The sequence below is a fragment of the Musa acuminata genome, chromosome BXJ1-10 (genome assembly GCF_036884655.1).
Source record: "Musa acuminata AAA Group cultivar baxijiao chromosome BXJ1-10, Cavendish_Baxijiao_AAA, whole genome shotgun sequence".
In the NCBI taxonomy this organism is placed as follows: Eukaryota; Viridiplantae; Streptophyta; class Magnoliopsida; order Zingiberales; family Musaceae; genus Musa; species Musa acuminata.
The window spans coordinates 18,233,818-18,248,508 of NC_088336.1; the positions used below are offsets into that span (position 1 = coordinate 18,233,818).

Here is a 14,691-nt window from a genome sequence, read left to right on the forward strand (position 1 = left end):
TTTTATTTTTATTTTTTAATAAAAATAAGTGACGAAGATAAATTTTAATTCATAATTTTACAATAAACTGTCAATGTCTTTGCCAACTAAACTAGCTAATTGACACTCTCAATTTTTATTTTTTTCTCTTAATTTTATTTTTTTTTTTCTCTACTCCTCAAATATAACGAGACCTCGTGATAAGAAAGAGACTATGGATAGACAATGTTATTAGACGATGTCATCTTAGGACGAAGATTGAACGACGTCACCATGATGGGACAGGAGGATTGGATGTGCGATTGGATACAGGAAACCTAATTGCTGGAGGTACCCATGGGGAAGATGTCTAATGGTGCAGTGCTCCAAGGGATGTGCATTCCTGTGCAACTGATATTGTAGAGATTGGCATTGTAGAGATGTGCATTCTCTGTACAGACTTGCTCTAACTTCCAAACCTATCTATTGTATCGAAATATCAACAGGGACAATCGAGCTATCGTTAGCTTGAGCATCGAGAGAATAGTTCTAGTCTTTTTAACTGAATCTTCACGGATGACCTCCATGCTGTAGAAATCTCAATTTGGTGGTGTTGTATAGTTATTGCCTATTTGACAGTGGTGTGTAAATGTTGCTAAATATATGATCAGCGAGTGAATTAGCACTAGTGGTGTGTAGATGTTGCTAAATATATGATCAGTGAGTGAATTAGCACCGCCAAGGTTTGTATGTACCACAGGAATTACAACTGTTAATGCAGTTGCATCACATTTCTACTCTTTTGCTCTTTTGTTGATCACTCATGGTTTAAGTCAAATGAGTGAGCAATCAATTACACTAATAAAAAACTACAGGGCTTCGTCAGTATCTTTTTGGATGCTTGCCCACTATGGTATGTTGATGCATGGGAAGAAAGAAAACAGTGACCTCTCTCTCGGATTGCTGGTTCATCCTATAGGGACCAACATCGCATCAAAGGAAACAACAATTCATGCGATGGGATGAAAAATGAACTTTGTTATTGCCAATATTTACATGAACATATATTTTCTTTTCCTTCCATTATTATGATATACATGAACAAACAGTATTTTCCATACAAACAAAGCTACTGCTCCAACCACAAGATCATAGTCGAACCCATAGGGGTGTCATCGGACTTCATGGAGGCTTCAATCTCTTGCAGCACACCCAATAGAGTCGTTCGACGATGACGACCAAGCCGGTTCGACCGTGGTCGAATCAGACATCAAGCAGGCTTGCAACTCTTTCGGGGTTGTCGAGCGGGCATTGTGCGCGCACTCCATTTGCTCCGCGGCAAGGCCGGTTGAAGGTGTCATTCGACATCAAGAAGGCCTGGAAGACCTCTTCCAGGCTCGTGAAGAAGGGGCCGTCGGTGCAGTACATCTGCTCACACACGATGAAGTCGATCGACGAGGAAACCTCTGCGACCGTGGTGGAATCTATCCGAGTGTCACCGGGCATCAAGAGAACATCGACGATGCCTGACGGCGAGGCCTTCGGGATGGTAGTCGAGGCTGTGTCGGTGGCATCGGACATCAAGAGAGCATCAACCTCTCTGGTAAAGAAAGCATCGTCGGTGCAGTGCTGCTCGGCGACGACGACGAAGCCAAGAATGCTTCAACTGCCACCGGTGAGCGTCTCCGTTTTGTTGAAGTTGCCGCCGTGTCTCGAAGGTGGAGGAACACATCTCGTATTCATACATTGTCCACCCGGAGTTCTTCCGCCGGCCGTCCTTGAAGGAAAGGTAGCTCCTTCCCACCACCATCTCGCGCCCGTCGACGATGAACTTCGACGGGTTCTTGCCTTCTGTTCAGAAGCCTAGAACCGGTGCCGATCGTTCGATCCACGCGCGAGCGCTGGGCCGCTGGTCTTGGGCTGGCGCACCGCAAAGAAATAGCCCTGCCGATTGCTGCCGAGAAAATTCTGTTGAGCCGATCGCTGCCGAGAAAATTCTGTTAGAGAATTGATTTATAGTAGTTATTTAGGTAGTTAGAAGTAATTATAGGGTAGTTTCAAAAAAATGACTCATCATCTATAAGTTATAGGTTAGTTCTTATAGGCCCATGATCTGGGTAGTTACAATTTTGAAAACATTTCTAATGTTGTTTGCATTTCAATTGATCTAATATGGAAGTAATTTTATATTCTGCTAAGTAATTCTATCAGTTGATTTAATATCGAAAATATTATAATTAAATTTTAAGGCTACATTTGCATGTAGTATATAATGTTGTTGGTCTCTACATATTGTTATGTACAATTTTACTTATTATTTGCTTTTTGAAATTAACATGCATAATAATAATAATAATAATAATAATAATAATAAATCATTTGATCTTGACCTAATAGTCATTCTTCGTGGTCTTAATACGAGTCTATGTGGCATATTCATCTTCTTTTACTGTGTATATTATTATAATATACCTCCTCGCAGCTGCAATGTTGCCCCACTTCACCGCTATGGGTCCCAGATCTTATGGTGAAGAGGCAGCGGCTCTACACAACGAAACACTAGCGTTGCCTCTTCGCCGTTGCAATGTTGCCCCTTCGCCACTGCAATGTTGCCTCTTCTTCGCCGCTGCAATGTTGCCTCTTCTTCGCCGCTGCAATGTTGCCCCTTCGCCGCTTTGCCGCTGTTATAACTGTTCTTCCCTTCGACGCTGCCGCTGTTTCCAGGTATCGCCGCACTTCTACTCCTTTTTCTTCTTCTTCTTCTTTTCTTCTTTCGTCCAAGATTGAGAAGTGATATCAGTAGACAAATAGGATGGCTGGATCCAACCAGCACTCATCAATAAGAAAGCAGCAGCATAGGGCAGCAACGGAACACTCTAGTGAGTGGAGAAATCATAACAAAAACCATAGTAAGTGATCTCCATTTCACCGAAGAAATTACAAGTGTGCAGTTTATTTTGTGATCTCATTTTTTCATGCAGATTTATTGTTAAACGTTATTTTCTTTCGATTAAACTTGCCTTGTTTCAGAAGCTAATTAGGGAAAAAATTAGTTTTGACCAAGTATGAACTGACCAAGTAGGTTGCAATGATAAGATGTAAAACAAGATGCAAAACAGATCATCCATCCAAGATGGATGGTCAAATTTTCTCCGTTTAAACCAGATAATGTAATTGTCACTTCATACGGACACGTGTTGAAGGATGCTTGGTCCAATTTGCTGCCTCATGTCTGGATGTACTAACAACCAAAAGCAACAGTATCCTGATCGACCACTGTTTCCAATCGCTGAATCACATCTGTTCACAACCCAAGTTGATTTCCTTTCCGTTATTGCTGCATTATCGCTTCGGCACTTCTGCTTGGGTTTGCGGATGGGATGTCTTTGCTACGATTGTTATTAGGTTCGTATTTTGCCATACATTGCTTTGTGTGTCCCCTTTAGTTTTCTTAAAATATGTTGTGATTTAGAATGAATGCATTTATTTTTATTTCTGTTCATCGATGGTTGTTTTCTCAATTGAAAAAGCCCAATTCTCCATAACAGATTAGGGGTTGCTGAGTTTGGATCACGTCAAAGCTCAAAAAATTCTTTATTTGCTACACTTCATGCTATGATGGTTCCGATATTTTACTGCTATTTAATTTCACTTTAATTTGTTGATAGTTTCTTTTTCAATGAAAATGCCAAATTCTCAAAACAAGATTAGGGATAACTAAATTTGGACAATGTCAAAGCAAAAAAAATCTTTGCTTTTGCATGCGTCAATTTGGAGTGGTTCTGATCCTTTACCATTAGATAAATTTATGTTGATTTGCTGATAGTTGTTTTTAAATATGATCTCTGATCTCTCCCATGAATGGGGGACTCCTAAGTTTGGTTCACATCAAAGGGTAGTGTTTCCGATCCTTTACCATTGTTTTATCTTGATTTGTCAATATTTCTTTCATAGCAAACCAAAATATATAAAAGATCAGGGATTTTAGACTTTGCACCATGTCAAGTCTTCAAAAATCTTCTCTTTGGTGTGCTTCATGTTGTAGTGGTTTTAGTTCTTTACCATTTTTACATGTCTATGTATATGCTGCTTGTTGTGGATTGTTAGGGTTATTTTCAACTTGCTTGTTTATAGCCTTAAACATTACCATGTCCTGTTATTCTGCTGCCTTTGATCCTCTTATTGACACTTTTTAGTGATGCTCTTGTTTTAGGATATTTATTATTTACTTAATATTTTAGTGTCTCTTAAATATGAGCCCTTTCCTTTTTGCATCTGCAGTGAGACATATGCTTACTACGACTTGCCATTCTGCTCGTTCTTGACTATCCTTACTGTTCCACTGACTACTAAGCTGCATGAGTCTGTTGGCAATACTAACTTTGCTGATTTATTAGATCAAAAGAAGCTATTGGGGAAGTTCTAATTGGTGATCGTTTGGTCAATGCTCCACATAGTTAAATTTTCTGGAGGAAAAGCAGTCAAAGTCTCTTTGTAAGAAGAACTTATCAATTTGGTCAATGCTCCATATGGTTAAATTTTCTGGAGGGAAAGCAGTCAAAGTCTCTTTGTAAGAAAAACTTATCAAAAGAAGATGTTGCAAAGTACAGACATCATGCTGTATTCAAGGGACTACTACTTTGAAATGTATTATGATGATATGCCTCTATGGGGATTCTTGGGCAAGATTTAGTGGGACAAGACTGATTCGGGCAAAGAAAATCACTTGTTCTTTAAACACATCCATTTCAATATTCTTTACAATGATGATAGGGTCATATAGATCAATGTCCAACATTATTATGGATATCTCAGAGGATAAGGAATTAGATGTAGAGTTTTTATATTCTGTTTTATGGAAAAAGACTGACATATCTTTTAAAGAAAGGACATTGATCATCTGCTTTCTGCTTGATTACCTGATAGCATATTGGACTAACGAAGATGGAGATATCTGCACTGGTGTTGGCTTGTGGTTTGAGGGTCGGAGCTGACGGAACATATCGTAAGTGCAAGATTTGATCTTGTATGGGCTATCCATTGGCATTGCATTTCGTGAAGTGCTTCACAGTTGTGTCTTCGGGAATTTGTGTGGTTTGCCATGTCAATTTCTCGTTCTGCTTTGACATGTATGAAGTCTGCCTCTTGCTTTGACTACAATCTTTTTTACTCATCTTGAATTTTTTAGCAAATTTAGTTACATTGGTCTATCTTGGATGCAGAAACACTTCCAAGCTTGAAATTTTGATTGCAGCTTCAGAGCAGATCAAGTGTGTTCAAAGGCAGCAAATACTTCAAGATCGATCACTGATATCAGCCGACAGATAGGATGGCTGGATCCAAGCAGCAATCATCAGTAAGAAACCAGCAGCAAGGGCAGCAAGGCAGCAAAACAAAGCTTTCTAATTAGTGGAGAAATCATCACAAAAACCATAGTAAGTGATCTCCATTTCACAAAATGAATAAAAGTAGGCAGTTTATTTTGTGATCTCATTTTTGGTGCAGTTTTGTTTATTAACATTGTTTTCTTTCAATTAAATTTGCATTGTTTTAAAAGCTAGTTAGGGAAAAATTTGTCCATGGTAAAACTTGTGGGCATAAGTTTCTAGTCTTCTCTAATTTAAAAAAAAGATAAAGTTTTGACTTTTCCTATTAAGAAAATTGACTTTCTGCTCTAAAGTATACTCTGTAAGTGAATCACTATTTATATTTCTGTCAAACAAATGCAAGATCTTGATGATTAAAATACCTCCAAATTACATAAAGTTAACCTTTAAATGAGAATATAACTTTTTCACTCCAAATTACATTAGTAATGGAAGCTCTTGTTGCTACAATCAATATTGGAAATGAAATATATTTTGTTGTTAAAGGCAAAATTGGTGATGAAAAGAAATATATTTTGTAGCTATATCTTGATAAATAAGCAGCAAAAAATATTCAAATTTTCCCCAATCCTTGAAGTAATCTGTTAAAATTATGCAACCATAAGAGCAACATATCACACAACAGAAAAAATAACAGGAATTGATGTTTAGCTAACAATTATACCAATGCAATAAATTAAAAATTTTAGTTATAAGTTTGTTTTAGCTGCACCAACAACATTATTTCAATTTTCGATAGTCTTAAAAAAAATATTTTAGACGGTCATTTATAGTTTATTTAGCAACTTCATCTCAAGCGAACTCTTCAAAATATATGTTTTACAAATCAAAGTTCCTCTTCTACATAAAAGCTCTACAGTAAGAACTGACCAAATAGGTTATATGCTGAGATGTGAAACAAGATGCAAAACATATCATCCATCCAAGATGCAAATCATGTCTAATTTCCACAGTTCCGTTAATCTTTGTTCATCAGTTAAAGATAACATTCCTCTAATATTGAATACTTTTATTACACAAAAAACAGACAAACACAGAAACAAAAGCTTTTTGATTACAGAGTATTATAACAAATCTTTAAGAGCAGAAATGAAGAAGTCATGAACACTTGATCACTAATCATCCTTCCAAAAAGCCACTTCTCTTGGGTGGTGGAGTTGCATGTTGAGGTGGTGCCATCATAGGAGACCCATGGTTGTATCTTACAACAACAAATACATTATTTTCTCATATATATATGTATCATAATAAAGTTGTAACGGCATCTTTTTATTGAAGCAAGAATACACGATGTGGATTTTAGTTATAAAATGTTATTCTGATCTTGATCCAATGTGGTTTTTTCAATTGTGTCATAGTCAAAACTTTTAGTGCATTATCCATCATAGTGTAATTCTTTTTTTATGATAATATCCAGCAGGCTTTAGTTTGATTGAATTTGGTAAATGAAGGTATAGATACTTGCTATAAATCATATTAATGTTGATTATCGATGTCACAAAAATTGTGTTTGAATATGTAAGACAGATCCATCAAAATTATGTGGGACACATCCCAACATCATTTAGTAGTTTCTTTGCAATTAACCAATTTCTGTGCCGATTTTTTTTTTTTTGTGAAATGAAATCAGATATTGGTTGTGAACCATGAATACACTATATGCATTGTTGCTGAATTATTTCTTGAATGTAAGCTAAGTAAGTTCAGTCACCAAAATTATCTCGATTAGCATCGTATCAGAAGTGGAAGAATAATTGTGATGGTTTATAGGGCTAGATAAGCTCACAATCATTAACTTGATGTTGAGTCCTCTAAAATTTTCTTTCAAAGCAATGCAAACTGAACTTTTATCTGGTTCCATTTAACCATCCTCATTTAACATGCTTTTCACTTGTCTATTGATTTATACTTTTCATTTTACTTGCTTTAGAGGTGTTATATATTGATTCATTTAAGCTTTTGATGCAGAACATTAACAAAATTAAAAATGTCAATTGCCCAGTTTTTGTAATTCATGCAAGTGCTTTGTCTTAAATTCATCACGTTTTGTCCTGCAAACAATCAGTGGTTTGATTCTTTCTGTTGAGAAGGATTTAAAAGCTTTCTTTGCAAAGTAGTGGCAATTGTATCCTTAACAATGGACTGAATTTGGTTAATGTTTTTCCATTGTATCAGAAAGTTTGAACTTATATTAAAGAGTCTATCAGTTTCTTAAATTTATTGATTCCTGTCAGATGCTATGCTTAATTTCTGCATTCAGTGATCGGTTTGGAAAATATTGTCAATTCCTTAGTCACTTTGATGAATTCAAATTGTCATTTGACTTCTGCTTTGCACTCACCAAAGTGAATACTGTAGACTTTGCTGGATAAGAAAATTTTTATTGGAACTGATCTGGTTTTACGATAGAGCTGTTTATAGACTCTGCTTATGTGCTAATAATTTATGATTGTTGTTATCGCTTTAGAGAAGACATACATAGGGAGGCTACTGCCACCACAACCACCCACCTTCACGACAAACTGTTGTTGTTGGATTAGACGCAGGAAATCTAATTGCTGGAGCTACGCATGGGGAAGATGTCTAATGGTGCAGTGCTCCAAGGGATGTGCATACCTGTGCAACTGATGTTGTAGAGATTGGCATTGATGGTGGCCTCCTCTGTACAGACTTGCTCTAACTTCCAAACCAATATATTGTATCGAAATGTCAACAGAGACAATCGAACTATGGTTTGCTTGAGCATCGAGAGAATAGATACTAGTTTTTTTTAACTGAATCTTTAATTTGGTGGTGTTTTATAGTTATTGCCAATTTGCCAGTGGTGTGTAGATATTGTTAAATATATGATCAGTGAGTGAGTTAGCACCAGTGGTGTGTAGATGTTGCTAAATATATGATCAGTGAGTGAATTAGCAGTGTCATGGTTTGTGTGTACCACAGGAATTATCACTGTCAATGCAGTTGTATCTCATTTCTATTATTTTGCTCTTTGGTTGATCAATCATGTTTTAACTCAAATGAGTGAGCAATCAATTACACTAATGAAAAGTAGAGGGCATATTGGCTGTTTGCCCACTACAATGACCTTTCTGTCAGATTGCTGGTTCATTCGTTATACCATCCTATGGAGACCAACATCGCATCAAAGGAGACAACAATACATGGGTTGGGATGAAAAATGAATTGTGTTATTGCCAATTTTTACATGAACATATGTTTTCTTTTCCTTCCTTTATTATGATATACATGAACAAACAGTATTTTCCATACAAACAAAGCTACTGCTCCAACCACGGGATCATAGTCGAATCCATTGGGGTGTCATCGAACTTCATGAGGGCTTCAATCTCTTGCAGCAAGCCGTCGTCGTCGTCTATGTTCTCCGTCTGCGCACACCCAACAGAGTCGTTCGACGATGACGTCGAAGCCTTTTCGACCGTGGTCGAATCAGACATCAAGCAGGCTTGCAACTCGGATGATAGCGAGGCCCCTGGGATCGTAGTCGAGGCAATGAAAGTGTCATCGGACATCAAGAAGGCATGGACCTCTTCCAGGCTCGTGAAGAAGGGGCCTGACGGCGAGGCCTTGGGGATGGTAGTCGAGGCTGTGTCGGTGGCATCGGACATCAAGAGAGCATCAACCTCTCTGGTAAAGAAAGCATCGTCGGTGCAGTGCTGCTCACCGCCAAGATCGACCGACGACGAAGACGAAGCCAAGAATGCTTCGATCTCCTCCGCAGTTATCCCGAGGTCAAATGCTTCGAGTTCTTCCGCAGTTATCCCGAGGTCACCTCCACCAACGTCCGTTGAAGATGGGGAGGCGGCTGGGACTCCGGCTTCGTTCGGTGCCACGGAGTCGATGGAGGAAAGACGACTCTCCGGGATTGTCACGACGGGAGCCAATAAGAGCTGTTGCAACACCGCGGTTGGAGGTGGTGAGACGTCGGACTGGAATGCTCCGTTGGAATGTGCAACCAACCCCCGGCATGGCTTCTTGGGTGCTGCTGATGAGAGTATAGAAGATTCCTCTCTATTTCTCTTCTGCCCAACGAAACTGCTGCCGCCGGTGAGCGTCTCCGTCGCGGCCTCCGTGAACGTGGACTCAACCGTTTTCATGAACTTGCCGTCGGAGATGGGTTGATACGAGCTCTTCTTCACGTGACAGAGAACTCGTGTCTCGAAGGTGGATGAACACATCTCGTATTCATACATTACCCACCCGGAGTTCTTCCGCCGGCCGTCCTTGAAGGAAAGGTAGCTTCTTCTTCCCACCACCATCTCGCGCCCGTCGACGATGGACTTGACGGGTTCTTGCCTTCTGTTCAGAAGCCAAGAACCGGTGCCGGCCGTTCGTTCCACGCGCGAGCCGCCGCTGGCCTTGGGCTGGCGGTCCGCAAAGAAATAGCCCTCCATCCGATCGCTGCCGAGAAGATTCCACGGCTCGGTGCCGTAGACGTCGGCGAAGGCGACAGCGCGGCCAGGGAGTGGTTTGCCGGCGACCCAGTTGGCGAGGTAGTCGACCACGAGTTCATCCGCCGTGGGAACGAATCTGTAGCCTGACGGAACGAGGTCGACGGGCTCCATGGATGACTAAAGTTTCCGGAGAGGGGACGAGAGGAAATGAACGAGGAGAAGAAGGAGAAGGGAGCAGAGGATTCTTGAAGAGTTGGAGAGGAGAGAGAATGGGCGCTCGGGGTTGGACAGAGTGATTCTTGAAGACATTCAAGCATTTCTTTGGTGGGTGTCTTCAAGACGGAGGATCTTGAAGACTGAGGTATGATTGCATACATCAAGGATTGTTGTACCCGCCGTACAGTGCGGTTTGGGTGGTACGTATAGGTCTAAGCATTGTATTGATACATGGATAGGCCTTTTTGGGGTTGTCCGAATTAAAATAATAAAAAATTAAAAAGGGGTGGACCCCAGTTCATTTCGGCATTAAAAAAATTCAAAAGGCATATTAGGGCTCCTCTTCTCGCGTACGATGCCGTGGCATTCCCTCACATCGCATCGCCGATGCGATGTTGCTGCTGCTTCCCTTCGACGCTGCCGCTGCTTCCCAGGTATCGCTGCACTTCCTTTCCTCCTCCCTTTTTTTTTCTTCGTCTTCTTCCTTCTTCCTCCTCTATTCCTCCATCGGACCATCCACTTCAACCTTATTTTCTTCCTTGTCGAAATATCAGTATGCACCAATGTACCATGTGTCGGTACACCGGTACTGGGCGGCACACCGGTGTCGACCGATAAGTCAAACCTTGGTATACATTTGATATATTTTATGATTTATGACTTTGGGAAGATCTCACCAGAGAATTAACCTCACATCTCATCACTTGTAATGTCACATTTTCAGATGTTCGAAGAGAATTGTATCGATTTATAAGGATTATATGAGTCTACTATAGTTAACTTGAGTTTAAGTATCAACATTGGTTTATAAGGATTCAGATGATTTTACTATAATTGATTTGTCAAGTTAATGAGACAGTTAACTCATCGAGTTAGTCATGATAAATGACACTAAAAAATTATCTAAAAAATATTGGTTAATGTTAATATCAGATTTTCAGTTTCGAAGACCCTAATGGTTCTAATAGATAAGAAATGAGTAGCAAAAGTGTTAACTAAAGTAATCAGATTCTTCCATGTAGCAGACTGGATTGATGCAGAATGATCACTGAGAAAGGTTATTTGACATTCATGAATCTTCTTATTTATGTTCTTGTGGCCATCACTGCTAACCACAGCGAAACATACTTTTATGGAAGTTTCTCTAAATAAAGATGCTGAAACACTTTCAAGCTTGAAATTTTGATTGCAGCTTCACAGCAGATACTTCAAGTGTGTTTAAAGGCAGCAAATAGGATGCCTGGATCCAAGCAGCACTCGTCAACAAAAGCAGCAGTACAGGGCAGCAAGGCTGCGAAACAAAACATTCTAGTCAGTGGCGAAGTCATCAAAAAACCGTAGTAAGTGATCTCAATTTCACAAAAGAAATAAAAGTAGGCAGTTTATTTTGTGATCTCGTTTTTTGTGCAGATTTATTGATTAACATTGATTTCTTTCAATTAAAGTTTCGTTGTTTAAGAAGCTAGTTAGGGAAAAAATTGTCCTTCGTAAAACCTGTGAGCATATGTTTCCACTCTTCCCTAATTTTAAAGAAAGAAAAGTTTTGCCTTTTTCCTATTAAGAAAATTAAGTTTCTGCTCTAAGGTATACTCTGTAATGAAACAGTATTTGTATTCTTGTCAAACAACTGCAAGATCTTGATGAATAACATACCTCCAAATTTATATAAAATTAACCTTTAAAAGGGAAAATAAATTTTCACTGAAAAATAAAAAAATTCTTGCTGAAGAGTTTTTCTAACATTGTTTTCTTTTAATTAAATTTGCGTTGTTTAAAAAGCTAGTTAGGGAAAAATTTGTCCTTATTAAAACCTGTGGGCATAAGTTTCCAGTCTTCTCTAATTTTAAAAAATAAAAAGTTGACTTTTCCTATTAAGAAAATTGACTTTCTGCTCTAAAATATAATCTGCAAGTGAATCACTATTTATATTCCTGTCAAACAAGTACAAGATCTTGATGATTAAAATACCTCCAAATTACATGAAATTAACCTTTAAATGAGAAAATAACTATTTCACCGAAAAATATAAAATTCTTGCTGAAGAGTTTTACTAGTAATGGAATATCTTGTTGCTATAATCAATATTGGAGATGAAATATATTTTGTTGCTAAAGGCAAAATTAATGATGAAAACAAATATGTTTTGTACCTATATCTTGATAAATAAGCAGCAAAAAATATTCAATTTTTCCCCATTCCTTGAAGTCATCTGTTAATATTATGCAACCATAAGAGTAATATATCGCACAACATAAAAAATAACAGGAATTGATGTTTAGCTAACAATTATACCAGTGCAATAAAATAAAAATTTTAGTTATAAGTTTGTTTTAGCTGCACCAACAACATTATTTCAATTTTCTATAGTTTAAAAATAATTATTTTCGAGGACAAAACGAAGGTCATTTGTAGTTTATTTAGCAACTTCATCTCAACCAAACTCTTCGAAATATATGTTTTACAAATCAAAGTTCCTCTTCTACATAAAAGCTCTACAGTAAGAATTGACCAAATAGGTTGCATGCCGAGATGTGAAATAAGATGCAAAATAGATCATCCATCCAAGATGCAAATCATGTCTAATTTCCAATGTTCCATTTAATCTCTATTCATCAGCTAAAGATAATACTCCTCTATTGTCGAATACTTTTATTAAATAAAAAACAGATAAACATAGAAACAAAAGCTTTTTGGTTACAGAGTATTATAACAAATCTTTAAAAGCAGAAACGAAGAAGTCATGAACACTGGATCACTAATCATCCTTACAAAAAGCCACTTCCCTTGGGTGGTGGAGTTGCATATTGAGGTGGTGCCATCATAGGAGACCCATGGTAGTATCCCAAAACAACAAATACTTTATTTTCTCATATATATGTATCATAATAAAGTTATAGATGCAAGCAAGAATACATGGTATCTAAGTATACCCATTATCTAGTTTTTTTGGTTATTGGGGCCTATTCTAGATTTATGTGGCCTCATTTGTTACTGAATATACATATATATATATATATATATATATATTGTGTGGATTTTAGTTATAAAATGAAAATTATTCTGATCTTGATCGAATGTGTTTTTTTCAATTGTGTCATAGTCAAACCTTTTAGTGAATTATCCATCATAGTGTATTTTTTTTTTTACGATAATATTTGGCATGCTTTGGTTTAATTGAATTTAGTAAATGAAGGTATAGATGCTTGCTATAAATCATATTAATGTTGATTACCGATGCCACAAAAATTGTGTTTGAAAATATAAGACAGATCTATCAAAATTATGTGGGACACATCACAACATCATTCAGTAGTTTCATTGCAATTAACCAATTTTTGTGCCAAATTCTTTTTTTTTGTGAAATGAAATGAGATATTGGTTGTGATCCATGAATACACTATATACATTGTTCCTGAATTAATTCTTGAATGTATGCTAAGTAAGTTCAGTCATCAAAATTATCTCGATTAGCATTGTATCAGAAGTGGAAGAATAATTGTGATGGTTTATAGGGCTAGATAAGCCCACAATCATTAACTTGATGTTTTGAGTACTCTAAACTTTTCTTTCAAAGCGATGCAAGCTGAACTTTTATCTTGTTCCATTTAACCATCCTCATTTAACATGCTTTTCACTTGTATATTGATTTATACTTTGCATTTTACTTGCTTTAGAGGTGTTATATATTGATTCATTTAAGCTTTTGATGGAGAACATTAACAAAATGAAAACGGTCAATTGCCCAGTTTTTGTAATTCATGCAAGTGCTTTGTCTTAAATTCATCACGTTTTGTCCTGCAAACAATCAGTGGTTTGATTCTTTCTGTTGAGAAGGATTTAAAAGCTTTCTTTGCAAAGTAGTGGCAATTGTACCCTTAACAATGGGCTGAATATGGTTAATGTTTTTCCATTGGATCAGAAACTTTGAACATACATTAAATAGTCTCAGTTTCTTAAATTTATTGATTCCTGTCAGATGCTATGCTTAATTTCTGCATTCAGTGATCAGTTTGGAATATATTGTCAATTCCTTATTCACTTTCATGAATTCAAATTGTCATTTGACTTCTGCTTTGCACTCACCAAAGTGAATACCGTAGACTTAGCTGGATAAGAAAATTTTTATTGGAACTGATCTGATATTACGATAGTGTTGTTTACAGACTCTGCTTATATACTAATAATTTATGATTGTTGTTATCGCTTTAGAGAAGACATACATAGGGAGGCTACTGCCACCACAAGCACCACATTCACGACCAACTGTTGCTGTGGGATTAGACGCAGGAAACCTAATTGCTGGAGGTACCCATGGGGAAGATGTCTAATGGTGCAGTGCTCCAAGGGATGTGCATACCTGTGCAACTGATGTTGTAGAGATTGGCATTGATGGTGGCCTCCTCTGTACAGACTTGCTCTAACTTCCAAACCTATCTATTGTATCGAAATGTCAACAGGGACAATCGAGCTATCGTTTGCTTGAGCATCGAGAGAATAGATTCTAGTTTTTTTAACTGAAACTACACTGATGGTCTCCATGCTGTAGAAATCTCAATTTGGTGGTGTTGTATAGTTATTGCCCATTTGACAGTGGTGTGTAGATGTTGCTAAATATATGATCAGTGAGTGTGTTAGCATTAGTGGTGTGTAGATGTTACTAAATATATGATCAAGTGAATTAGCACTGTCAAGGTTTGTGTGTACCACAGGAATTA

At 37.6% G+C, this 14,691-nt stretch overlaps 1 protein-coding gene and 2 long non-coding RNA genes across 3 annotated transcripts; 2 read left to right on the forward strand and 1 right to left on the reverse strand.

Moving 5' to 3' along the window:
• The first annotated feature begins 2,419 nt into the window (after nt 1-2,419).
• Nucleotides 2,420-8,269, forward strand: LOC103999946 (uncharacterized). Its single transcript, XR_672825.3, has 4 exons — nt 2,420-2,867; nt 4,885-5,087; nt 5,181-5,393; nt 7,813-8,269. It is a non-coding gene; the product is annotated as an uncharacterized LOC103999946 (long non-coding RNA).
• A 357-nt stretch (nt 8,270-8,626) lies between these two features.
• LOC104000041 (NAC transcription factor NAM-B2-like) lies at nt 8,627-9,931 on the reverse strand. The gene has a single exon (XM_009421979.2). The coding sequence runs from the start codon at nt 9,929-9,931 to the stop codon at nt 8,627-8,629; it is 1,305 nt and encodes a 434-aa protein (XP_009420254.2).
• Nucleotides 9,932-10,321: 390 nt separating this feature from the next.
• Nucleotides 10,322-14,667, forward strand: LOC103999947 (uncharacterized). Its single transcript, XR_672826.3, has 3 exons — nt 10,322-10,410; nt 11,169-11,316; nt 14,186-14,667. It is a non-coding gene; the product is annotated as an uncharacterized LOC103999947 (long non-coding RNA).
• Nucleotides 14,668-14,691: the final 24 nt, after the last annotated feature.

Bases quoted from the DNA above. Each gene is read 5' to 3' on its own strand.
- LOC104000041 (XM_009421979.2), bottom strand. From the start codon at position 9,931: ATGGAGCCCGTCGACCTCGTTCCGTCAGGCTACAGATTCGTTCCCACG.